This window comes from Rhinatrema bivittatum, chromosome 10 (genome assembly GCF_901001135.1).
Source record: "Rhinatrema bivittatum chromosome 10, aRhiBiv1.1, whole genome shotgun sequence".
NCBI classification, from domain to species: domain Eukaryota; kingdom Metazoa; phylum Chordata; class Amphibia; order Gymnophiona; family Rhinatrematidae; genus Rhinatrema; species Rhinatrema bivittatum.
This window is the reverse complement of record NC_042624.1, coordinates 62,076,785-62,104,633: the sequence shown is the minus strand read 5'-3', so window position 1 is coordinate 62,104,633 and position 27,849 is coordinate 62,076,785. Positions and strand designations below refer to the sequence as shown.

The window sequence follows — 27,849 nt, the reverse complement described above, 5'->3', positions numbered from 1 at the left end:
GGTTTTGTGAAAGCTGTGGTGATGTCACTCTGTCTCAGCTCCTCATTCATTCATCCTGCTAACCCCCTCCCCCTGACTTTGCCAGCGTTCTTCTGTCCCCAGAACACTAACGCTCACTGTTTTCCCTTGCAGATCGGCGGCAGTGGTGTGCCATCATCATGCTCTTTGTTATCCTGCTGGTAGTGCTCATCTTGTTCTTTGTACTGTGACTGATGAAATTCCTGGTTCTCGCCCGCACTAGCAATTGCCTGAAACTGTACCTGAAAGCAGATACTCGTGTTATCCATCAACCTCCAGCTTCTGCTCTGGCGGAGAAGGATATAGCACTGGAAACGTGACTGCTCAGCTGCCAGTATGGAACGAACATATGCCTTGCGTGTGTATATGTGTGTGTGTGTGTGTGTCTTCACGTCATGTCGCAGTTCCTTTCGTCCTGCACTGGGTGTGGTGCTGGCTCAGCTATGGCCCCCATAGCTGCAGCGGGTCAGGGTTATGCCATTCTCTACCTTCTCTTTATCACGTCAAGTGGTTTTTGGAGAATTCCTGTGCTCGTGCGGTCTGCTGTCAGGTCTGGACTTCATCAGTGATGCGGTTAAAGGGGATGGGCGCGCCAGTTCTTCAGCTCGCGTCCTTTCTTGGACTTGGAGGTCTTCGGTTTCAGCCCTTTACAATTGCTGTGAACTTTGTTTTAAAACACTCACTGTGATCCACTACACTACAGCTGGAGAAAGAGAGCAGCTCTCTCTTTAAAACATGTTTTGTGGCTGGTGGCACTCTCTCCTTTCCTGTCTTAAGCCTTTCTGCTGCAACACAAATGTTTCCCTGTCTGCCGTCAGCAAAGGGGACTGGCTTACATGAAGCAGTGGGCCCACCCTCGCCATTGGCTTTGCACAACCTCTCTGATCCAAGGTCACCCTGCTCTTCGCCAAGAGAAAAGCTTTAATCTCCACGTGTCCGAGTAGCACAAGGCCATCCCGTATGTAGCTGCTGTCTGTGGTATCAATGGCCTTTTACGCAAAGGTTAATGGATGAACTGTGGCCATGCGGTGGATTTTAGTCTTTTATTTCAACTTGAGCTGACACCTCCCCATCAATCCTGGATAGTTCACAGGTCGTGGCAGGGAGCTTTGGCTTGAATTAGCTGTCTGGGGGGAAAATATCTGGAGATGATGTTGAATAAAGCACAGTCCCGGAAGATTTCTTTTCTACAGGACTGCCAGAGTCAAGCTACCTATTACTTACTCGCTCTCCTGATTTGCTGTTTTCAAATAAAACAGTCCGGGTATGAACTGAAACCGATAATGGCACTTACTGAATAAGTTTGCAAAACAATTCTCAACAGCAAGTTTCATGGATGTTTCTATCAGCATTTGCTCCTTGGTACTGCGGTAAAGACTCAGCTGTCTACGTCAGGGACCGAAAAGCCATTGCTGCAACATTGTGCTCAAATATGCTTCTGTTTTTCATGGCGTGGGGTTGTAGATACCATGCACACACTACTGTAATTTAACAGTTAAATCATGTCAGGGAGTGAGGTGGGAATACAGCTCCACTCATTCTGCATTTCGTTTGAATTTAGGTAAGATATTGTACTATATATATAACTAAAACAACTGCTACTTTCTTAAGCAGTGGCTTTTGGGCATGAGGGATTCTGCTCAAACTCAGTAGAACAGACCATAAACTGACCCCTCGATTCACATGCTCACACTCAGGCCTCAGCTGGCCTTGCACACAACAGGAATGGTGGCCTTAGGGGGGTGTGATAGGACCCTGGCCAAGAGTTATTTGGAGCTCCTTAGAGGCTTAAGTTTGATGAGCTATACATAAGTCAGACTTTTTTTTTTTTATTTCAATTTCATTCTGTCGTGTTCATGAAACTGCACTGAACGATATATGTTAGATCTTTAAATAGGTGGTGGGGCATTAGATTAAAAATTGAGTGCAGATAAAGGCATGTTTTACAAAAACTTCACCTCCCCAAAACAATTGTCTGCAGAAATTGTGGGGGTTGCAGGCAGTTGCCTGGTTTGCCGCCCTAGAAAGCTGCCACATTCAGAAACTTGCCAGAGGCAGCAGCGAGCTGCCCTTGATCTAATGCAGACGTGCAAGGTGTCCATGCACTCATAAAATAAGAGAAGCTTCGCAGATCCGTCAGTGTCGGCTTCCACCTGCTCCAGCCTTGCGAAAGGTCCCGCTCGCTTCCAAACCCCAGCCCATCCCGTGCTTCTGCCAATGGAGGCTTGTTTTGCGGCATAAAACTTTAATCCATTATGTGCTGCAAACCCCTTGCGTTCACCTCTTCCCATGCATAAACAGGCAGTGTAACTCTTTGCCAGGCCACTGCTGCAGCTAGCATTGCACTCGAGACTGAGTTGTAGGACATAGTTGGCTGGTCCTTACCACTTTAAACAGATTTGTAATGAGAAATAGTTGAAGTCTAATATTTTCGTAATTATAGAGGAACATATTCACTACTTTGCCGGAACCGATTAAGCCCTAAATCAGGGAAAATATCCGCGCTCTCCTGTCCGTCCAGGGGCGGGCTAAAGCTGCAACATTGGAGGAAGGGTAGGAGCAGGAGTGGCCCTGCCGCAGCAGAAGTAGCACAGTCATAATCTTCTAGTGATAAAGTCACTGTTTCTTTGGATAGGCTCTTGTATGTTCCCTCTGGAAGCTCTGGGTCCTCCGCCCCATCACATGTCCTGCCCTGGCAGCTTGCAGCCCTGTATATAAAGTATTGTGAGAGCAGGGCAAAGATTTCAGAAACGAGTTTGAACACGACAGTCCCTGGCCAAGGAAAAATCTTTTTTCCATTTGCCTGTACAAGTGCCACCCGCGCAAGCTGCTCAGGCTGCTGGTGATGCCTTTTACAGAAGGTTGCTGCATGCGTGGGGCTTAGCGCAAGGACCAAGAAGCGCCAACAGCGGCAGCTATGTGCTTAGGTGAATGGGTTACTGGTTGATGGACTCATGCTTCCCCCCCCCCCCCCCCCCCAAGTATCCATCCATCTAAAATATTCAGTGCCTGAAATCTGTCTGTGAGAAATCCAGCTCATCGGTGTCATGAGGATATTTTTATAGCTAACAGCTAGATACCATGCAGGCTGACTCTAGCACAAACACATTTCCTTAGCCTCTGTCTTCAGCAGGCTCTGCTCCAGAATTTTTATACTAGAGTAGAATAATTATCAGTTCTTTGCATGCATGACTGTGTATAAGAAAATCTGCTCGCGACGGTTGTTGCAACAACACCCTGCTATAGTCTTTACATGCGTGCCTAGTCCCAAGTTAGCCAGGCCCTGGAAATCAGCTCACTTGTTTAGGTTTGTTGCCCTCTTACCATATCCAGTGCAGCCAGCTCTCCTCCAGCTGCCACTCTCCCCGACGGTGCCCAACTCCCACCACTCTCTTACCATATCCGGTGCAGCCAGCTCTCCTCCAGCTGCCACTCTCCCTGACGGTGGCCGACTCCCACCACTCTTACCATATCCGGTGCAGCCAGCTCTCCTCCAGCTGCCACTCTCCCCGACGGTGGCCGACTCCCACCACTCTCTTACCTTATCCCGTGCAGCCAGCTCTCCTCCAGCTGCCACTCTCCCCGACGGTGCCAGACTCCCACCACTCTCTTACCATATCCCGTGCAGCCAGCTCTCCTCCAGCTGCCACTCTCCCCGACGGTGCCAGACTCCCACCACTCTCTTACCATATCCCGTGCAGCCAGCTCTCTTCCAGCTGCCACTCTCCCTGACGGTGCCTGACTCCCACCACTCTCAGCTCTCTGTCTAGCCCAGAATGGTAGCTGCCTTGTTTTGCCATTCTCCACCGTGGCCCATCTCCCAAGCCTACCCCTGTTTCTTCTGCATGTATTTTGTCAGCTCTGGTGGCCACCATTTTATTTTCCAATGACTCCGCTTCTGGCAGGACTGTATACGCAGGTTATGGATCATTGGATTCCCTGCTCAGCCACTGGCCTAGTGTTACCCGGTGATCTCCCATCCAGGTAGCAGCCAAGTGGCAGTCTTCGTAGCCAGGTACTCACACGGAGGGTAATGAGAGGGCTGATCCAAATGCTTCCCAGCTAACATGAAGTCATCTTATAGAGAGATGAAGTTCCTTGATGCTTGCTTCCCCGTGTTACAAAATCTCACTGCAGTTGCCCTGTCTTAAAATAACTTCTCTTTATAAAGTGCACTGCTAAGATTCCCATGTAATGCAAGCACACCCATATGAGGCCATACAGCAGCATTATAAAAGCTTGCAGAATAAATGCACAGAAATGGCTGCTATTTAAACCAATTATACCTTTAATGGAGTAGCTGAAAGATGAGGACAACCAATTACAGCCTCTTTCAGTGTCCTTTTAAATTTTCCATTGGCGGCTGTCCCATTTGTCACACTCTGGCTGTTCCATTTTTTTTTTCAGTGGATTCCATTGCTGTGCTAGGATGAGGTCGGTGTCCCCCCTTCAGGGTGGAGAGATGCGCAGTGCAAGGTAGAAGGGGGGGATCAGTCTAGAAGTTGGGGGAAACCACTTGGCTTCCTGTCCTGGGAAAGCAAAAAAAAAAAAAAAGTGTTCAGAGAAGAAAGTCCATGCAGGACAGGGAAGTGGAGCCAAAAATGGCCTGGACAAAACCCTCCAGCCATGCAGCGAGTTCTGTAAAAGAGTCTGAAAAAAATGTTCACAGCCACCCTGGCAGCCGTTTTGGTGCTCTGAAATTGCTTCCTTTATGTACCCAACATTCTAGACGGCTACAGTGGCCGGCGTTGTACAGAGCTCCGCTCAGAGGTCTTTTAAATCAGCAAACTCCACATCTTCATCTTGTTCAGATTGGCAGCCTAGTAATTTAACATCCTATACAAGACATATTTTTTTTTTTTCCTTTTCCCACGTTGTTGACGTTTGCGTGGAAAAGATTAAGAGCCTTTATCACAAAGGCATTTCTCCCTTTCTGTGTCTGTGGGGGGAGAAATGCAGCGTGGATCAGGGCCTTAAGCGTAGGAGGGTGCAGAGGCTGCTTTGGAAGAACCGGAAATGTTTCTTCTCTGCTGCGGCCCTGCACTGTTCACCTGCAGGGAACCCTTCCATTACATCTGAAGTCGGGGACATAGAAAGTGTGCCACAGCCAAGCGTGCATTAGCAGGGTCTCGCCTCTACTGGGCGGAGACCGTGACAGATTGTCTCTCTCACGTTCCCAGAACATGACCTTGTTCCAGCAAAACGCATAGCACAAAGGAGAAGGCAATATGCCAACCACAGGAGGAAAACTGCCAGCGAAGCATGGTGATGAAAAAAAAAAATACAGGCAAATAAATAAAACTAACTGTATAAAAACTAGTGTTGATAACTAATAAAAATAGTTCTAAAATATAATCTGTAAATATAAGCTCTTAAAAACCTAACACTTCATGGAGTGCCCCTGGGTCCTTCTATTATCTGAGAGAGTAAATAACCAATTTACATTAACCTGTTCAAGTCCGTTCATGATTTTGTAGACCTCTATCATATCTCCCTTCAGTCATCTCTTCTCCAGACTGAACAGCCCTACATTCTTTAGCCGTTCCATGCCCCTTATCATTTTGGTCACCCTTCTCTGCACTTTCTCCAGTGCAACTATATCTTTTTGGAAATGTGGCGACCAGAATTGCACACAGTATTCAAGGTGCGGTCTCAGCATTATGATATCCACCATTTTATTTGCCATTTCCTTCCTAATCCCTAACATTGTTTGCTTTTTTGACTACCACAGCACACTGAGCCGACAATTTCAATGTATTATCCACTATGACGCCTTGATCTCTTTACTGGGTGGTAGCTCCTAAGACAGAACCTAACATTGTGTAATTATAGCATGGGTTATTTTTCCCTATATGCATCACTTTGCACTTGTCCACATTAAATTTCATCTGCCATTTGGATGCCCAATTTTCCTGTCTCACAAGGTTCTCCTACAATTTATCACAATCCGCTTGTGATTTAACTACTTTGCATAATTTTGTGTCATCCACAAACTTGATCTCCTCACTCGTTGTACACCTTTCCAGATCATTTATAAATATATTAAAAAGCATCGATCCAAGTACAGATCCCTGAGGCAATCCATGGTTTACCTTTTTCCACTGTAAAAATAGACCATTTAATCCTACTGTTTCCTGTCTTTTAACCAGTTTGCAATCCACAAAAGGCCATCACCTATCCCATGACTTTTTAGTTTTCTTAGAAGCCTCTCAGTTGGGATTTTGTCGAATGCCTTCTGAAAATATGTGCCATTTTAGTGTACAAAGTCATAGCTGTCATATATGTTGATAACCTTGACTAAAAATGATTTATTAACAGATATTAGATCCCAGAACTCTTCACCTTCCTTCTTCCAGGCCTGACCCTCACCAATTTCAACCCTTCGGCCTGTTCAGCTTTGACTGCCTCCTCCTTTTGGCCCATGCAGGCCAATGTGATGCTTCCTCCCCCCCTGACCAAATATGGCTCATGGGTTGTAGCTTTGCCCACCTCTGAGATAGATCCCCTGAGTCGTGCTCTAGTGAGAAATGTGAGTCTTCTCATATATGTGGAGGGAACCTCAATTTTAGAGGCAAAAACAGTAACAATTTTTAAAAAGCATGTGATAAGCACCAGGTATCCTTAGTTGAAGAGAAGTGAAAGGAAAGCTGAAACCAAGTAAAGTCTAGCATTGTGTCCTAAAGGAAATTGGGCAATCCAGATGGGCCTTATGATCCTTATCTGTCATATTCTTCTCTGTGTTGCTGCATTGTTTACTGACTTAATGCTAAAGGGTGAGTGTACTGTATTTTCCTATGTATAAGTTGCATTTTTTTTCTGGCATTCCCGTCACTGCGTCTTATACACTGGTACAACTAATATGCAGTGCTTTCAGTGTCAGCGTGTCTCTCTCTCTCTCTCCTTACCAACTGAGCCTCCATGCTGCTCGCTCCTCTGCGCGGTCAGCAACAGCCGCTCGCACACTATGCAGCACCTAAGACACTTCCCACATGGCCTAACCAATAACGCTCGCACACAACGCAGCCCACTAACGTTTGGCGCTCCCCTGGGATGCTTCCCACGTGGCCTCACCAACAGCCGCTCGCACGCAACGCAGCCCGCTAACGTTTGGCGCTCCCCTGGGATGCTTCCCACGTGGCCTCACCAACAGCCGCTCGCACGCAACGCAGCCCGCTAACGTTTGGCGCTCCCCTGGGATGCTTCCCACGTGGCCTCACCAACAGCCGCTCGCACGCAACGCAGCCTGCTAACATTCGGCACTCCCCTACGACACCTCCTACATACATCCGGAACGCTCGGCACTCGCCTACCACACCTCATCCTCGCCGTGATCACCCAAGTCTTATCTAACAGTGCGACTTATCTACTGAATTTTTCATGAAAAGGGGTGCGACCTAAACACTGGAAAATAGAGTAGTTCTGTACATTCCTACAGCTAAGGTTCACCAGTCAATTCTGGCCCTTGTTCACATTTTCTAATTGTAAGATATTAATCTGGTCTTCACTGACTGGTGTGTCTTTATGCAGTCGTCCATTTCTCCCATTAAGGAGATAATTTTCAAAGGAGTTATACATGTAAATGAAACAGTCAATCATAGCAATTTTCAAAAACACATTTACATGCTTAAATTGCCCTTGCATGAGTAAAACGTATTGACGATTCAATGGCAGATATTGTAGCCATTTTCAAAAGCCCACTTATATGCGTAAAATGCGTTTGCATGTATAAAACCGACCTTTAGGTGTGCAAATCCTTTTGAAAATTAACCCCTAAGAATATAATTTATATGATGGGTTTTTGAATTACCTGAAGAAAACAGAATACAAACACTGGGTGCTGCTTTGGCCTCTTATGCACCCACTAAACTGTCATGTTGAGGCACTTTTGAGTTTTCATGGTTTGTTTCCGTGTTTAGGGTGTGCTTTATGTGCCTTTCTGGTTGCAGTGGCATTTGTTGTATGCACACATTTTTTAATGTTGGCTCGTAACATGTAAGTGGACTCTGCTCAGAGTTGTTTTTTAGCTTGGTTCGTTATTCTGAATCAAACTACATCTGAATGGAAGAGGAGACACCATTGTTTGCAATATTTTCTTTCAAGTGTCTAGAACTGTAGTTCAAAAGAATTGCAGTTTTCAGGTGACAACAATCGAGGAAAACAGAAGAAAATATATGGAGGATTAGTCTAAGTTAATCGGTTGACCAACTTTTTCTTTTTGATGTCTCTAAATGCTAAACTTTGAAGACTTTTTGTACCCTGGGATATAAATCGCTGTGTTGGTGCTAATATCGCACAGATAGACTGGTGCATATTATACCAACAGTAAACGGGATGATAGGTGCATACAGAAACACACTTCTATCCACCACATCATTTAAGCACAAAGCATGTTGGCATATTCAGTTTAATCTGATAAAAGAGCGATGGTGAGCAAAATATGCCTCAGTTTGGTCTTGCGGCTGGTTCCATCAATATTTTTGTAAGCAATAGTGTGGAGGGGTTAGGAGGAAACGTTTTTCTCTTTGAAGCTGAGATGGGCAACAGACTGGATGTGTCAAAGGGTGTAGCTGAAATGAGCAATCTAAGAGCTTGCCAGCTCAGTTTCATGACTAAAAAACGCAGGGGTCTACATACATGATGGGGAGTTGGCTACCAATGTCCATGAGACCATGAATTGATTGATTATAGCAGATAATCTTAAGATAGTGCAGTGGCCAGAGTCAGAGGGATGCTAGGGTGTACAGGGAGAGGAATAATTAAGTGAAAAGGGTGAGACCTCATCTGGAGTACAGGTTCCAGTGCTGGAGGCTGCACATCCTGAAGGTTATAGACCGGAGAAGGGCCCCCCAAAATCCCTATGACCTGAGACTATAGAACCTAAATGTGTATACCCTGTAGGAGAGACGATAGACATTCAAATACCTGAAACGCATTAGCAACATCAGGAAATATTTTTTTTCAAGGAAATGGTGGTGGATTCATGGAACACCCCTCCCAAGCAGAGGATGGAGATTAAAAAAAAAAAAAGTATAGGTCTTTATGAAGGTATAAACAAAGCACAGAGGATCCTTGGTTACATAAAAGTGAAGCGTTAGTAGAAGCACAGTCTAGTGGCATGTGTTCAAATGTTAGAATGCCTTGCTCGAATGATCAGCAGTGGACATTGAGGCTGCCAGAATGAATGGCAAAGTGGTAATATATGAAACATTAGAAATCCAATATGGCAATTCTTATGTCCTAGCAGAAATGCAGGCAGCCAGGTATGTCTGGCAGGCTGCAAAGATAGAAACAAGAAGTAGCTGGGTCTGCCTAGGAGTCCTGTCAGAAATGTAGGTGCTTTTGGAGCCAGGTCTTTCTGGTAGGCTGCACAGGGGACCTAAGAACCAAGATGTTGCTGTTGACAGCAGTTTATATTATTACAAAACCTTGAAAGATATGGAGAGGTACTGGATCTGTGTTGGAGATCTTGTGTACATATCTGCCTAAAACTGTAGAATACAACTGAAGACGACAAAACCTGTCCTGATTAAGGAGAGAGATCTTACAGGTGTTCACGCGGTATGGCTGGCAGCTGGGATACACCTAGACTGGATGGACTGCTTGGTCTTTTTCTACTGTTGTTATCTACTATGTTACTATGCAGAGGCTTTCTCCCATGTTTTGCTTTCTTGAGTTATGAAGCATAGGAATTCGCATACAGCAAAGACAAGAGTTGATGATTGAATTGGTCATTGTGTGAAACACAAACCGGCCTACAATTCTTTGAGGTGATGGCTTCCTTTAAGTTCACATTTGGACAGTTAGCAGCAAGTGGGATCTAGAGATGGAAGTTGGCGCAAATAGGGCCCAGTCTTTGAGATCCTGTAGCGCCGGTATACGCCCTGTGTTGCATAAGGAGTTCAGTTTGTGCACGTTGTCATTGAGATAAGGATATTAATGCTGCGCCATCACACTCTCCGTTTTGGCTGGAGTACATTAACACCCGCTATACCCACATTCTGCTTCCTATTATTGTCTAGAGCCTTTGACTTCTGTAGCTATGTCTACTCGGCATGAAGTCCTCCTGCTGCCAAAGTGTAATATCCCACCTGGCTTTAAAGCAGCAATGTCTGTATAAAAGGTTATATAGAATCCAGCTAGAATTAAACAGTCATTCAGATTTCAGTTTCTCTCTTTCTGGTTTGTATTTAATTTGTGTAGAGAATTAAGTGTTTGTAGTTGTTTGAAAACTCTTTTACTTAACCACTCCCACCATTATGGATTGAAGTAGATCCGGGTGCTAGTGATCTGATCCTTCTCATACGCCATGCAGGCTTTACACGGATGCCTGCAGAACAGACAGCAGACAGAGAGAGGTGATTTTTAACAGCAAGGGCTGTGATCATAAAAGAGAGACAAATATAAGAAAGAAAGCACAGTAGGACACAAAATAAAACTGGCCAAGAAGCCTGACCACACGAGGAGGCAGAAACAGGCGAGCTGATAGTTGTACAACTGAGAACAGATTACTGCCTGAAGGTTAAGTTTAAAAAGGACAAATGACTGTTTGTTGGAGATGTATTTGGAGTAGGTGAAAATGGAAATTCCTCAATTCCTAACAGCCCTGCAAGTCATTTAAAAAAAAAAAATGCTGAGAGGGCTTGTTCCATGGACAGGGAGCTGTGCACCTCTTGCTAAACGAGCAGCACAGATGAGCCTTTCTGGTTAGTGTTCTGTGCATATGGACTTTGGGCTACTGTGGCACTGGGCACTTGGGAAACTGTTTCCTGGACAGCTGTGGGTCTGCTGGAACCTTTGAAGTTCAGAGGCCTGGGCCTGCTAATCACGCCAGACTTCTTTTTGCGTTAGTCTTGTATTTTGTGTCATTATAACTTTTCTAATGTGATGAACTACTGTAAAACCAAACCCAGACAAGCTTCCTGTACACTGCACAGCAGCCTTCCTGGTTGCTGGAGGTGATGCCCCTAACCACCTTAAGATGTTCTGAAGGGAAACCCCAGGATTGAATTGGCAAGATATTCTGAGATTAGAAATAGCGAAAACCTGCAGGAGGACAGTTATTGGCCAGGCAGCGACTTTCTGCACTACTGAAATGTCAAAGTCTGGGATTACGTAATTGATAACACGCAGAAGAAGAGGCCTATACGACTTCCAATGCTCATGTACACCTTTTTTTTTTTTTACTATTCTTATGTTGCTTCAATAGAAGGAATCAATCTACCAAGCATCCAGTTTTTCCCAGGTCGTGTCTGGGGTGAATAACAGATTGGCTTCTGCACCCTCAAGAACATAGGATTTAAAGAGACAAACTCCAGCTTGATGTTTCAATAGGGGAAGGAGCACTGGGAGCCATTAATAAGCAAGATGAGATTTTTTTTCTCTATTTGAAAAGACTGATTGGGGGGGGGGGGGGGGGGAATATGCTGCAGCGAAGCAGCCGATGTAAACCATGGGTTTCTGTTTCCTGAGTTTGAGCCTGCTTGCCTGATGTGTTGGAGAGTGTAACACTAATCTTTGTACAGTATTAAAGTGACCAAGTCATTTACCACGTGGCGTTGTTGCCAGTGTCCTTTTTATTGCAAGTTTGCTAGTAAAAGAAATGCCAGTCAAGCAACTCTTGGTAAACTCAAAGTTCCCTAGGCTTGTTGAAAGTGCCGACCACTTCACGGACATGTTCAAGAGTTGCTGTGCCAGTGAGATACCTGGCGCCCAGCATCATGGGTCTGCATGGGCTACTGCCAGCCGTCTTTTTGACAAATCTATAAAGCAGTAACAGTGCCACTAAGCTCAAACTAATTAATGCAGATAGAACTGAACCAGAAGCTAAAAATAAAACACTGCTTTCTGACAGAAATGTCCTGGCTTCTCTGCCTGTGGGCAGCACGAAGGTCGCTTGGAGCAGGGCCACATGCTTGTGCCAAGGCGTTAGCAAGAAATGGGCCTAAGGCACAACGGAGTGCATTGCAAAAGTCTTCACACCCCCGTGCATTTCTTGCATGCTGCTGTCTAAAAAATACAAATCAAAATGCATTAAAGTAGAAGGAGTTTGTTTCACTGATCTACACAACATGCTCTACGCTTTTAATAGTTTAAGAACAATTAGAGAAATACAGTATTCCAAAAGTAGTCCATTATTTGAGACTGTTCAAAAGCAGATTACAAAATAAAAAAATTCAAATTACATTAAGAACATTTCCAATTAATTTAAATGTCCATACACCCATTAATAAAATATCCAAAATGATTAAAAAAATAAATTACAATAGCATACAAAATCTGGTTCACGCACTAGTTGACCTTATGAATCTTATCCAGAAAAAGCCCGTACGTTAAAAAGAAAGAAAGAGAGAAAAATTCATCACAGCCTTTTTCAATTCTAATCGGCCAAATAAAAATGACCAATTCTTAAAAAAAAAAAAAAAAATCATAAGAAATAATTTCTAAGTGTTGCTGGCAAGGAATTCCACCAGGTGGGAGCTAGTCCCACCTGGTGGAATTTTCCTGGTCCTGGAATTTTCCTGGTCCTCTATAACCAAAAAAGTTGCTGATCAGACATGCCCTCTTATCTCCAAAACCATCAACTCTAACAAAGAAAAGAAAAAGCCATGGTATTCCCCTGAACTTAGACATTTAAAGCGGGAACTTAGAAACAAAGAACTCATCTGGAGAAAAAACCCGACTTTAGAAAACAACTCAGCCTTCAAAACCATCATGCACCAATTACAGGATCTCCATCCTACAGAAAAAAAAAGATTTCCACTCTAGAAAAATCCACCACTTCATCTATGATCCAAAAGCTCTTTTCTCCCTGGTCTCATCCCTCATTAAACCACCCACATTCATCATCCCAGATGAAAAATCTGCAAGCAAAGCCGAAGAACTTGCTATCTTCTTCAAGGAGAAAATATCCAACCTACTTAAACCTCTCCTGGATCTGAAAAAAACTTCCCCCCAACCTCCTCTCTCAACTTCCAATCCTCTTCAGACTTCAAGCCTCGAAGCCTTCGAGCCAGCATCCACTATAGAGATTGAAAACATTCTAAAAAAAATTAAACCTGCATCCCACCCGCTTGACTCGATTCCTGCTAATATGCTCATTGCTGGTGCCAAAGCTATTGCGAAGCCCATTGCTCAAATCATCAATGCCTCCCTTACGCAGGGCTTAGTGCCAACCCCACTCAAACTCGCTATACTAAAACCCCTTCTAAAAAAGCCTAACCTCTCTCCGGAAATTCCAGCCAACTTTCGACCAATAGCCAATCTCCCATTTATAGCTAAAATCCTAGAAAGATTAGTCAACCATCAACTCTGCGAATTCCTGGACGATAACAACATTCTCGCCACAACTCAATTTGGATTCCGCAAATCCCGAAGCACTGAATCCCTTCTCATTTCTCTAACCGACAATATTCTATTAAACCTAGAGAAAAAACACCCTTGCTTATTGATCCTCCTTGATCTCTCAGCGGCTTTTGATACTGTAAACCACAAGATCCTCTTAGACAGACTAACAGAGATAGGTATCAAAAACACAGCACTCAACTGGTTTAAATCCTTCCTACAAGACAGGTCCTATAAAGTTAAGATAAACAACTATGTATCTCAACCGATCAGTTCTAACCTTGGCGTCCCTCAAGGATCCTCTTTATCCCCGACCTTATTCAACATTTACCTGCTCCCACTCTGCAACCTACTTTCTAAGCTAAATCTAACCCACTACCTTTATGCGGACGATGTCCAAATACTTATTCCTATCACCAAATCCTTGCAAGAAACTCTTCACTTTTGGAATTCATGCTTCCTCTCCATATCCAATCTCCTTGCTGATCTCTGTCTAGTTCTGAATACCAACAAAACAGAATACCTCCTAATCACCCAAGAAGGCAACTATCAACTCTCCAACACTTATCCTTCGGCACCACCTCCTCTATCTACCCAGGTCAGAAACCTAGGAGTCACTATGGATAACCTACTGAATTACAAAAGTTTCATCAGTAACACAGTGAAAGAATGCTTCTTCAAACTCCAGGTTCTAAAAAGACTCAGACCTTTATTGTACCCCCAGGATTTCAGATCAGTTCTGCAAGCAATCATATTTTCTAAAATTGATTACTGCAACTCCCTTTTACTTGGTCTCCCAGATATCTCGCTAAAACCGCTACAAATGCTCCAAAATGCCACTGCCAGGATCTTAACTAAAGCAAAAAAAAGGGACCACATAACACCAATATTAAAAAATCTACATTGGCTCCCTATAAAATACAGAATCACCTACAAAACCCTTTCATCCATCCATAAATCCATTTACAAAGCCTCATACCTAGACCTCAGGATCCCATTCCAGTTACATACTTCCTCCCGTCCACTGAGAACGGCGCAAAAAGGTTCTCTGAAAACCCCTCCACTCAAAATTTCGTCAAACAAAAGAGCCTTCTCCACTGCAGGTCCGATCCACTGGAACTCTCTACCATCGGATCTCAGGCTTGAACAATGCCCCCTCACTTTTAAAAAAAGACTTAAAACTTGGCTGTTCTCTCAAGCCTACGATTGAGTTCTATTCTCAAATCGCTCCTCCAGGTCTATGCCATATAATACCTCTTGCTCGACATCTAAACAATTAATTTTCCAATCCCTCCTATCTATTTTGCAGATACCTTATTCATAATTGATTTTAATCGCCTGTATATAACATTTCTATTACTACTGTTGTTTTTAATGTTATTTGTTATTAGTATTTATTCAATTTTCTCCAAGTTCCTGTTCCATGTAAGACACACATGTTAAGTCACCCCAATGTTATATGTAAACCGAAATGATTAGCAACATTGTTGCTAGAACTTCGGTATATAAAAAATGTTAAATAAATAAATAAATAAATAGTCCTGAGAAAAAAATGTTCCCTGACTTCAGAAATAGATTTGGTTAAAGGCACTTCAAGCCTAATGTTCTTGTTGGGGACAAGGTGAATGATCTTAACTGCCAAGTAAAAAAAAAAAGGACTATTACTGACAGAACTTTAAATTCTATCTTAGACGTTACAGGGAGCCAACGAAAGGAAAGCAGAGAGGCTTGCTGCTTGTAATAACTCTTACAGTGGCATTCTGTAAGTGAGCTAACATTCTTTTTGGAAGACCTAAACGAATGGTAAAATTAAAACAAATGAATTGCAACAATAATTAAAACAAAATAAAGATACATAGAATAAAAAATAGCAATATCAATAATTTGTAACAACAAAGATAAAAAATAAAACAGAACGTGCCCCTGCTAAAATGTTAAGTAGACAGCATAACTAATATGCTTGCAAATCTATCTCATGCATATTCATGGTGGATATCCTGAAAACCTGACTGATTAGGTGTGCCAAGGATGGGGTTGAGAAGCACTGCTCTTGTGTCCATAAGTGTGTTGGACAAAGGTGCTGTAAGAACCATCTGTTAGTGCTTCATAATCGAATTGGGGTTTCCTATAACTTCATGATTGTCCAACGCAGGTCTGGAAAATCCATGAGCATTGATTTTAAGGATAACCAAAATGGGCAAATTCACCTGGATCTTACGGAAATACTTCATGAATATTCTTTCCAAATCAGGCTTGTCCAGGGGTTCTCGGAGATCAGATTTGAAAACTGACTGGAGAGTAATGACCTTTGCCTCTCCCCTCAATCAGGGGAAAGATGCTTTTCCGTTCCTCTACATGTACGCATGCCATGCACAGAATAAGAAAATGTAGGAACTGGAGCCAGTCCAGACTGGCCTGCTTGTCTCCCCCGTCTACGTTACTAATGCTGCTTTAGTATCTCACTGCTATTTAACAAGCAAGCCACATTTTCTGAGCTAATTTACAGGTCTTAGTCAGAGATCCATTCTTACCTAGTTAAATGGAGCACAGAAAGCTGTGTGAACCTAAGCAGATGTAAGGGTCAGAATAGGTGTAGCTTTTTCCCTAATGAAGAATATGTTAGATAAATAGGGCACATGCATTTTTATCAAAATGAAAGCATCTTCCATAGGACAATGGAAGTAAATGATGAGTTTATAATTACAATTACATATATATTGCTGTAATTGTAATTATACAGTCAATTTGGAAGATATAGGCTAATTATAATTGATTGCAGCTGATGGGTTTGGAGGTACATGAGAATGTGGAAGGAGGGGATGTGTGTTGGGGGGGGGGTGGGGAGATGGTGGCATTTGGGTTGTGGTGCAAGACAGAGCAGATCTGTGTTGGGGTTAGATGGAGCTGGAGGTTGTGTGTGAGAGAGTGTGAGGAGGGAAGGGGTTGAATGGGGTGGGTAGGGGGAGGGTGAATGGTTGGGAACCAAAGAGAATATTAGGAGGGAAAGCCGATGGCATTCAAGGCATGACTGCATATGAGAGTGAATCGGAGAGGGGGAATAGGAGAGGAGATAATTGGGAGTGAAGGAGTCAAACTGGAGGGGGGAGGAGAAGGTGAATAAAACGAGAGGGGGGGAGAGTGTGAGGGTTGGGGGAGATGGAACCCAGATAGGAGATTGATAAGGAGAGCAACCCAATGAGGAGGAGATGGAGAGTGGAGACAGGCAGTGAATTTTAATTTGTCATGTACTGCTTTGTGTCTACATTTTGACATTTTATGTCTGTTTTTACTGTGAACTGCTTGGATAAATACGCCTTACAGTTCAAGAAATAACGATAATGGAGGGGACAGTTGGGGAAGTGAAATGTTGGGATAGGGAGAACTGGATGCAGTGGCATATGGTCAGGGCCTTTAAGGGATTCCGTAAATCTTCAGCACCAACCAATTTCCTTTATTTATTTGCAGTTTTGTTTCTCAAGTTGGGCAGGAATAAACCAAACCCTGGCCTGAGCCAATGCTCCACTTAACCACTCAGTCCACTTCCTTTTTCCCATGGCCGGCAGCTGGAGTTGCGTTTAAGTGAACGTCATCTCTTGCTGCCGCGGGGCCAATCTCCCAGCTTATCGGTAAATCAGTAGGAGGAGATGACATGGAATGAATGCAACTCCTGCTGTGGTCCATGTCACAGAGAACCTGTGATCTGGCAGGCCCCACGGTGATCCCGCGACCACCAATAGAGCCTATCCCATTGGCAGGTGAAGACTAGTCCTGGCAGGCCATGCGGGGACGGAAGGACCCACAACCTGGCAAAGAGGTGATGAAGAGAGTGGGAAGCCTTGAACGTTTGTAAGTGAGTGTGTGTGAGAGCAAGTGAGAGAGTGGGAGAGCCACTGACTTTGAGAGAGTGCCTGTATGTGTGTGAGAGAGGGAGAGTGCCTGTATGTGTGTGAGAGAGGGAGGGAGAGAGTGAGAGTGCGAAAGAGTGCCTTTGTGTTGCGACCGTCGCTGCCCAATGTCTCCACTCCACCCACCTTACCTCTTTGGCGACTCCCTCCTGGGTTGATGGAAGTTTGGCTGCCGCGGTGTCATCTTGCCGACCTCCGGCGTTCCCGGACCGGCTAGACACTGCGTTCTGTCATGTTCTTCTGAGGCCTAAGGGCGCGCGCTTGGCGTGGCCCCGACTCAAGTACCAGCAGTGGCGTGAACCTCAGGGGCGTCCCCCTGAGATGATGTCATCATCTTCGGATATTTAAGGTCTCTTGTTTTGCTAACTAATCGAGTTAGCAAAGGGTTTCCTACCTAACTGCCTCCAGGTATCGCTGCGGATGGGATTCGCTCTCCACTTACCTTGCTACTCTGCCTCCTTGGACTTTACCAGGGGTACCCGCTCCTCGGGGGCCTCGCTCTCTCTTTTACTTTTCAGGTCGCAGTCTGGAACCGGTATTCACTCCTCAAGGGCCCACGTTCCCGAACCTGCTACTGAATATAACTTCTGCCAGGAAGTCACCGCTGCCTACAACACCAGTGAGTTACCATCTCTCTCTCAGAGCTTTCCCTCTCGCTCCTCGAGGGCCTACTTCATTCCAGCTCCTGGACTGTTCTAAGGGACTACAGTGTGAGTGTTACCATCAAGGATCTGTTCCTGAACTCTGCATACTCTGCCTACTCACTCTCTCAGTTTCGCTACAGCTCAGCCATCCTGGGATCGCTGTTACAATGCCTGAGGGACTACAGCCCAGCCGGGCTCTTCCAGCTCACTACTGCCACCTCTGGTGGTTCTTTAAAACAGTTTAATAAAAGAACTAGTGTGTGTCTGTCTCCCAACTCTGAGCCTGACCCGTGGTCCCTCTCAGGATCTTCCCCCGAGGGCGTGGTCATCTACCACCGGCCAAGGATCCACCTACAACTGTCACAAATAATAACACTTTGCATGTGGGTATGTGCATGTGTGTGCATGAGGAAGAAAGAGCCACTGAGTATGTGAGAGTGCCTTTGTGTGGGAGAGAGAGAGCCTGCCTTTGTATGTGCGCCTGTGTGTAAGGGGGAGAGCCACTGACTTTGAGAGAGTACCTGTGTGTGTGTGGGGGGGGGGGAAGCCACTAAATGTGAGAGACTGTGTGTGTGCGGAGAGAGCCACTGAGTGTGTGAGAGTGCCTTTGTATGTGCGTGTGCGAGAGCCACTGACTTTGAGAGAGTGCCTGTATGTGTGTGTGTGTGTGGGGGGGGGGGGGGGCGAGAACCACTAAATGTGAGAGAGTGCCTGTGTGTGTGTGTGGAGAGAGCCACTGAATGTGAGAGTGCCTCTGTGTGGGGGAGAGAGAGAGTGCCTTTGTATGTGAGTGTGTGCATGAAGAAGAAAAAGGCCACTGAGTGTGAGAGAGAGAGAGAGTGTGTGTGTGTGTGTGTGTGTGTATGGAGGAGAGAAAGAGGACAATCTCAAGGTGACTGGAATTCAAAAGTTCCCAGGTATGGAGAGCAGAGGATTTTTTTTTTTAATCCCTATTAGTTTTAATTGTTGGATGTTATTTGATATGTCTGCTGTTTTTAAGTGCTTTATTGATGTAATATTTGCAGTGCTGCTCTTTCCTGAGTAGAGTGGTTGCTGTTTGAGTCCTGGGAGTTAGTGTTTTGATATGGCAGATTTGTCACTTGGGGTAAACTGTATTCTTGACAGGCTGTGATACTTTTATTGGAGCTATGTGTGTACTATCCCACAATACTCTACATGAGCTACTGAGACAAAATAGGACCTGGCTTTAGATGTGAATGTCTCTGACCTGACAGCTGAAGAAGAGGCCTAGGGAGTTTTATTTATTTGTATTTATTTTGCAGGTATTTTAGGCAGCCTGCCTTGTACTGTTTATTTAATAGGAGGTATATTGGTGTTTTAGGGCCTGATGTAATATTTGCAGAGTAGCCTTTTTCTAGGTAAGGCTTTTACTGTTTTGAGTGCTGGCAGTTAGTGTTCCTTTGGTATGGGAGGTTTAATGTATTGTAATTGTTTATTCATGGCTTTCTGAGGGCCAGGCCCACACCCAGGGCATATTCCAAAAGGCCTAATGCCATATAGGAAAGGCCTAATGCCATATAGGAAAGGGGACAGAGGGAGCGAGACTGCGGGTGACTCAGGAGTGGGGGGAGGAGAAATGGAAAGGGGGCTGAGAGAGATTGAATCCCTTAATTTAAATGTCACCACCCACCACTGACTGGAGGGTGAGAGAGAAGGCTAGAAGAGGTATGAGCAAGGAGGGATGAGATCCAAGGTGTGAGTGGAGAGAGAGCAAAGTGATCTGGTTATATTCAAATTCAGTCTAAAACCTCAGCTTTTTGAAGCTGCTTTTAAATCCTATTTATGTCTACAATAAATGCACTGTCGTGTAAGCTTGGCTTGGGTAGACTGTAAGCTCCATAGAGCAGGGACTGTATTTTATGAGCATCTGTACAGCGCTGCTCAGGTCTGGTACTGCGTTAGAAATGCTAAGTACTAGGGCGCAGTTGCGGCCTATGAGGCACCTTGCCCAGGATCCTTGGCCCTGTTGCTTTGGGTCATGTTAAGCCTTCCCCATGATAGTGGGTGCCTTGAATAAGGCTTGGTTAGCGCTGCCGGGGCAGGCAGGTCTCTGGGCATTGCGCTGTGCTCTTCTCACTCCTAAGGGCGGCAAGGCAGTGGGGAGAAAGCTGCCTTTGCTTTCAGCTCTGAATCCGGATCTTGCTAGTCATAAATACAAAGACAGCCCCGTATTCCTCCGGATTGGTTGTGATTAAGCAAGAACCACCTCAGCCTCCGTCCTGTACTCTCACAGGTCTGGGATGGATATCCACTTGTTTAATTTGTTTCCTTTGAATGCGAGCTGGGAATGAGCGCCAGGAATAAAGTGCAGCTCCTGAAGGGCTCTGGACCGCATGGAGGGAGGGGAGTAGAATCGGATCCAAAACCGAAGGGGAAAAGCTCAGGAGCTGGAACAGCCTGGGTAAGGTGGCTGCCTCTCTGTACTACTGTACATCCATTAACATCAGAGGCCTGAGGAGCAGTGCTTGCAGGGTAGGGAGGTTTTATGCTGGAGCGCATGCTGTGAGCTGGGGGGGGCTGACTGGGCTCTGAACTCTTCTGTGCTCAGCTCTGCAGCGACAGCTGAGGCCTGAGGGGCTGTCAGGCAGTCTCTCCTGCCCAACCCCCCTTCCCTCTGGGAGCAGAGCCGCAATCTGTCCAGACACCTGGGCTCATTAGCATTGGAATAGAAGCTCTCAGGGGGAGAGCGCTGGAAACAAAAGGAAGAGAGGATGGGGGCAGGGAGCAGGATGAGAGGAAAGGCTGTGGGAAATGGATGAGCTCAGGAAAAGGCTGCAGCATCGGGGCAGGTGTCTTGGCTTCCTGGCTCCCGTCCCACTAGGTTTTGGGGGGGGGTTTGGTGCACATTTTAAGAGCGTGGATGTGGAGGCTTCCATGCACATGGCTCATTCTGTAAGGATACAGAGTTTTAGATAATGCGGGATAGAACTATTTTAGCCATTAAGCTTTATGTAATGGCTTGGGTTTGTGGGTGAGCACCTGTACGGACAGGAGTCTGTGTGCTCTGGCTTGGTGCACGCATGCCTCGCGTACTGCGTGTTTATAGGTAGGAGGCTGTTGGTTTGCCTGAACACCTTTGTAGGTGGTGGTGCTTTTACAGGAAGCAAAAATTAGACCCCAGCCACAATGAAAACTAAACTTTCAAAAAAAGTACTACAGGATCATCAAAGTGTATGTCCTTAAAGCTAACAGCAGTGGCTTATCTACTATGTTAATGATAGTGCGTCAGTCATCAGCAGATCGTCCTATAAGGCAAGTTGCATGCACGCATGGCCGAGGACATCCAGCACGGTAGGGGGCAATAATGGCCGTAGAATTCCCAATTCCACCCCCCAAATACCAGCACGAGGAGGAGGCACACACAGCAGCACAGCAAAGGTGGCATCCACCAGCAGAAGAGGAAGCCGCAGCAAGGGAAGGAGAAGGAGAGGTGAGCAGAAGGGAAGGCAGTGTGTGTGTGAGAGAGAGAGAGAGAGGAGGGGGAGAGGTAGATTCCAAGGAGTTTAAAAAAGCTCTTAAAAACCTGTTTCAGAAAGCCTTCTCAGCCCCTGGCCAGCTCGCAGCTCTTATCTGATGTTTTCCTTATGAAAGTAGCATGTTTGTGTGCAATGAGTGTTCTGTTTTAAATGATGTATGTAATTGTATATACGCAGCTCCAACACGTGGAAGGCACAGGAAAGAAATACTTGTAAATAAATAAATAAGGAGTGAGAGATGGACATGGTCATTGGGTACAAAACCTAATTATATTAAAGTATGCCAGCCCAGTGCTTCATGGAGACCCAGTGAGGAGCCATTTAAGATGCAAAAATCTAGGATGTCTGTCCATGCAATGTTGTACAATGGGTGCACTGAGTTTTCCAGGCTTCAGGCAACTCCAATGTTTTATCAACCTCAACTATATTCCTTGCTTGTACGTCCAATGTAAACATTAGAGGCCAGACTTACGACGTCAAACTACAAAATGGGAAGTGCAATCTGTATTAATCTTCCTGTTGATTTTAAATTGAATAAATGGATGCACCCATATGTGTCCTGCTGCTGTGGCAGCACAAAAGTCACGTTTGACATGGTGAGTGCCTAGGCTTAGTTACATCAGTGGGCTGTACATGGCTCGCAGGTTTTGTACCCAATGACAGTGGACAGTAGTATACTTTGAATACCAATTAAGTGCATTAAGATTAGCATTGGTTACTGTAAATGTCACTGATTTTTACTGGCTCCCTGCAGGTCATGGGGTTTATATTGTAACATTAAATCCATGGCTCTGGACTGTGCAATTCCAAAAGATCTGCTGCTATTCAGCAGCATTCAAGTTAGTGATTTATCCCTGAAAAAGATATTTTTTTGAAATGGAGTCCCTATCCGATTTGTTTCTAGCAGATGTAGAGTACTACGCTGCAGTTTCAAACAAGTTTTTTTATTGGTACAAAAAACCCCCAATTTAAACAAGTGATTAAGCACTACAAGGTGGAGTCCAGTGATTATGTTGAGACATCAGTAAGAACTGTAGTTAGAGACCGATAGCCAAGTATGACTATCTCCCTTCGTTATCACAAGTGGGGGTTTAGATTCTATTTTCACTGAGTGATCATTTTTGGGAGCACTAACTTTATGACAGGAATAAACTGCTGAGGGTAAGCAGACTGGCTGTGCTTTTCTTGAGTGCACATAATAAAAGAGAAGGTCTGACTCCAGCTGCTGTCCTCTGGCACACACCATGGCGCCAAGGCCGCTCATGGTATCGCACACTTTCTGCAAGTTTCTCACTTTGTTGCAGAAATCGATGACTGGGTTTTTCTTCAGTCATGAAATAGCTCCCTCTCCACGCTACTGATAGGATATCTGATGAACAGTTAACTCTCATTTTACATACCTTGAGTGAGGGGGCCTAGCAATCACTTCCTTACGCCTGTGGTACCCGAGTGATACCTCTTCACTCCAACTTCTGAATACTGAATGGTATTTGAGCAGTCCTAAACCCGAGCCAGTCCACTCTGCTCCTTTCTTCTTGGCATCTGTACTCCATTCAGAAACTGGATTAATGTCTGAATTATTCTCCCTTACTTGATTAAGTAGATGCTATCTCTCTCCATTGGACAGCAGCAGGGAACAACATGAAATCTCTCCCACTATGTAAAAATAGAAGGAAAAGTGGAAAATCTTCCTTCAACAGAAAGCTGGAATGAGAAGTTCTCTCTGATAATGTGGGAAGATGCAAGTTAGGCAGTTTGAAAGTATTTCTTAGGATTGTTTATGCTGTAGGGAGAGGGATTGAATGGCTGGAGATTGTTTGGCATTGCATCGGCTAGAGGCCTTTGAAGTGCATAAGAAACACAGGACTTTAAAGGTCATTCTCTCTTCCCCCTTCCTCAAAAGGGAGAAGAGAGAGTCTATCAGTGCTTCTCCTAATCTGGGCCTAGGATATCTTCTCAAACTCAAAATCAGGAGCAACAGAAAACCCTTTTTCCTCACCGTTTGTCCAACTAAAAATCCATAAGGGAGGCTGTCCTTGTGAAGGATCAGACAGCAAGCACTACAGCAGCCTCACAAGGGTGTTTGTTCCTGAAACTACTCTACCTTCCTAACCTAGGTACCACGTGCGAGTAAGGAGCCGATGGGGCCCTACGTCTGCAGCAGCTATTGCTTCAAGTGTGGGATTCTTCTTCTGCTCTGCCAGTGAAGTGCCATGACGACCCGTCTTACTTCCAAACACCTCGACCACAATGGCATCAATTGCGATACTCAAAATCAGTTATTTGTGTGTCAGCAAGCTGGGCCGAGTGCTATACCTCTCATAAAAATCTCTTCTCAATCATCCACCCTTAGTCAAACCTTTTTTTTTTGTTAGTTTTTTTGAATGTGCAAATAAAAGTTATTCATCGAAATGTCCCACTAAAAATGAACTTATTCAAAGACAGTACAAGTCACCATTGATACTGGAGATGGTGACCCCCTCCAGAGTGCCATAGCAGTGCCTCTTTGAAGAGGATTGCTAGATCAGGCTCCTTCTTGGCACAGATGCACTCCTCTTCAGCCTGGGTATTTGGTGCCTTCAAAATCTGGCACCCTAGGCAATTGCCTATGCTGCTTCTGCCTAAATCTGGGCCTGGTTGAGCTTTGCAATCAGCAGATGCTCATTAAGGTCAATATTCAAATCTGGTCGTTTAAGTAACTTAGCCGGATATAAAACTTATCCAACTTCTGATGTATAATCAGCAGCGCAGCAAAAGCCACTGAAAATACACAAAAATGTGTGCGCGTGGCTGGGCCTTGGGTACGCTGTGCGCATTTTAGAATGGGCCCGGCCATGCGGGTAACCCCCGTTACGTACAGAAGTGCCGGGTCAACAAAAAGGGGCAGGCCGGTGGCCGGCTGGATCAGTGGCCATTATGCCTTGTCCCGGAGAAGCACCCGCTGGCAGCCAGCCAGCAAAGGGAAGATACTGCTGCTCAGGAGGAGCAGTAAGTATTAAAGTTAAAAAAAAAAATGGGGAAAGCTAGGGTAGGTTTAGGGGTCGGGGAGGAGAGGGGAAGGAGGAGGAAGGATGGGGTTAGGAAAATTCCCTCCCAGTCCGTTCCTTAAGTGGAGCAGACTTGGAGGGAACTGGACAAAGGTCCGATCGCGTGGCTGCACGTACTTTTGAAATCCCCCTCCCCTGCCCGCCCGCGCGAGTTGCAGGCCCCCTGCACATGCGTGTGCGGATGTTAAAATCGGGCGTGCACGTGCGCGCAGATATTGCATTTTATTACGTGCGCCCACATGGACGTGTGTGCACTCGTTTAAAATCTACCTGGCTAAACTTAGACGTACATATATACCTAACTCTGAATATCGGTAGCTAGGCATATAACCTATACATCTAACTCGCTGCGCCCCAGTTCTACCCAATGCATGCCCATGTTTTGGGGTAGATTTTAAAAAAGAGCGCGATCGCGTACTTTTGTTCGCGCAGCAGGCGCAAACAAAAGTACGCTGGATTTTATAAGATACGCGCATAGCCGCGCGTATTTTATAAAATCCTGGATCGGCGCGTGCAAGGCTGCCGATTTTGGGCAGCCTGCCTCCGTGCGCCGAGCCGCGCAGCCTGCCTCCGTTCCCTCCGAGGCCGCTCCGAAATCGGAGCGGCCTCGGAGGGAACTTTCTTTCGCCCTCCCTTCACCTTCCCCTCCCTGACCCACCCCCCCCGGCCCTATCCAAACCCCCCCCTTACCTTTGTCCCTCGATTTACGCCTGCTAGAAGCAGACGTAAATCTATGTGCGCCAGCGGACTGCTGGCGCGCCGTCATCCGACCTGGGGGCTGGTCCGGAGGCCTCGCCCCCGGTCCGGACCACGCCCCCGGTCCCGCCCCCGAAGCCACGTCCTGCCCCGAAACACCGCGTCATTCGGCCACACCCCGACACGCCCCCTTAAAAAACCCCAGGACTTGCGTGCGCCGGCGCACGAGGGCCCTGCTCGCGTAAATCCGGGCCGATTTATGCGAGCAGGGCATTTAAAATCCGCCCTTTGTGTGTATATTTTAGCTGCATAAGGGACTTATACAGCTAAGTGGTGGATGCTGAGCATGGGCGCATATTCAGCGGCCACTGCTTGGCTGCATAAGTCCCACTTATCCGGCTAAATAGCGCTGAACGCGCTTTGAATATTGACCTCCATTAGTTGTATTGTTAATGCAATTACAAAATAAATAATAATTGTGTTTTATTTGATAGATGCTTGATTTTCTGTAATATGCTCTGGATTCAGTCGGTGATAGGGATTGGAATAAATGACTATGATGAATTTAGTGGAGCAGCTGCGGATCTGTTATTGGAAGTCATGTGATCACAGTCATGAAGCAAGATGGCAGCTATCCAAATTGTACTGAGACGCTCGCTGGATCTAAGATGTGCACAAATGCACTCTGGGGACTCTTGCAGTTGCCAAACTAATGTCACATGCAACTCTGCCAGTGCCATATCAGACAGAAAGCTTGTGAATTAGCCGCTTTACTACTGGTCTTCATCCACTAGAAACATTTTTGTATTTATAATAGGATCAAATAATTAAAAAAAAAAAAATCAAATCAGATTTCATTGTTATGAAGACAGCATCAGTGTATGCCAAAATCAGATTACAGCACAGAATATAAACAAAAGGATAGACAGTTGCAATCAGACGGATACTAACAGTCCATAAAGATTTAAAAAAAATTTTTAAACTTGCCGGCAGGTCAGGGTAGGGAAATGGATGCTCAGTTTTACAAGTGTCCATTTTACTAACCCGTGGGTGTCAGCGGTTCAGAAAACAGACGCTCGTAAAATTGAACATCTGTTTTTTGAACCCGCTGACAGCCACCTCTCCTGGGTTTCCGCTGCTACGGAGGCGCTAAGGACTCGCTATTGTCCCTAGCGCCTCCTTTTTAGCGCGACCCCTCTTTTAAATACAGGATTGCACGCCCAGGAGAGGTGGCTGGGTGCGCGTTGTGAGAGCGGGCACTCAACACTGAGCGCCCGTTGTCCCGTGCACTTTACAGAATTGGCCTGGATATGTGTTACAGTCCAGAGGCTGGTCATGTTTCCATAACTATTCTGATCATCTAGTGCAGAATCTTGTGAGTAGAGAGAAGAGATGTCAAGGATTAGATGACAACTCTGTCAATTTTGCGGGATGTGAAAAACTTGCCACTACCAAAGAAACTGAAGTATAGTTCATTTGTTCATTTCAACTTATCTCTACCCTTCCAAAAATATTGCTCAGGGTGGCTCACACTCACATGAAAACATGATATAATAAGAAAAGTAAAAAATATACGGTACATAATAAAATACTTTAAACAAATAAAGACAACGAAAGAAATAGAAACATCGCAAACATAAAACAAAAATCCATATCTAATCAAAATAAATTAGCAAACATCATGAAATACCCATCATAAAATATAAACTAGCCCAACCCAATTAAAGGTAGATTTAAAAAAACAAAAAGACACGCATGTTATAAAATCCAATGCCTGCGTGCACATGTACCCGATTTTGTATCGGCGCATGTGGGTGACCAGTTGTCCAATTAAGGAGCAGAGTGGGCGGGAACTTCCCTATACCCCTTCCTACTCATCCTCCCTTTCCCTATCCCAGGACAGCGTCTAATGGTACTGTCCGGGCTGGCCTCCGCCCTGCCTCCACCCGCCCCCGCCCCCCTTGAATGGCCCGGTACTTCCACACATAGTGAGAGATATGCGAGTAGCTGGGCTGTTTCTAAAATGTGCTCGGCGCGCACAAGGCCCAGCCACGCACATACCTATCAGTATTTGCATGCACAGGCCTTTTAAAATTCACCCGTTACTGTTTGGCAAGACCTTCTCATCAAGAACCCCCATAAACAAGCTTCTTTACCTAAAATTAGATGTAAAATGTTACAGTAGAAAGTTACCATGCAGAACTGTCATATGGTAAAATCAGTATTAAATGTAAGCCTACATGTAAAATAGGGAAATGGATGATAAAGCATGATGGCAGATAACCAGAAGGCTCTTCCACGTCCTGCTGATTTTCCACTCCAGCTGCAGATCCCTACTGATCTCCAGCTTTCCGGTCACTTCCCTACCAATCCTGTGCTTATGCCATGTTTTCTTGAATTTTGATGTTGTTACCAGCTACTGCTTCCCCCTGGGAGTCTGTCCCATATATCCACCAGCCTTTCTGTGAAGAAATAATTGTTACGTTTGTCGGCTCGTGGGGGCAGCCCACAAGCCGATGCACTCACCCAACACCTCTGACAGTGAACCATGCTTCATGGCAGGGACGCCGCTGCCATCGTCTCCTGGGGCTTCCCTAGGCGTGGTGCGCAGTGTGCACATAACTTTAAAAGTCCTGCGACGGGAATCCCTTTGACCGGCGCTGGCAGATGACATCACATGGCTGGGTATTTAAACCTCAGC

General features: G+C 45.4%; 1 protein-coding gene across 4 annotated transcripts in view; it reads left to right on the top strand.

Moving 5' to 3' along the window:
* STX6 (syntaxin 6) overlaps nt 1-27,849 on the top strand; it is a 176,168-nt gene that overhangs the window by 39,519 nt on the left and 108,800 nt on the right. The window contains exon 8 of one of the 4 annotated variants that reach the window (XM_029617760.1): nt 23,523-24,869. The exons of 1 other annotated variant lie outside the window; for it this stretch is intronic. In XM_029617760.1, the coding sequence (XP_029473620.1) occupies nt 23,523-23,539 (17 nt within the window). In that variant the 3' untranslated portion in view covers nt 23,540-24,869. Of the gene's footprint in view, nt 1-132; nt 5,408-11,224; nt 11,572-23,522; nt 24,870-27,849 lie in introns of those variants that run through there. 2 more of the 4 variants (XM_029617759.1, XM_029617758.1) reach the window with 2 other exon arrangements.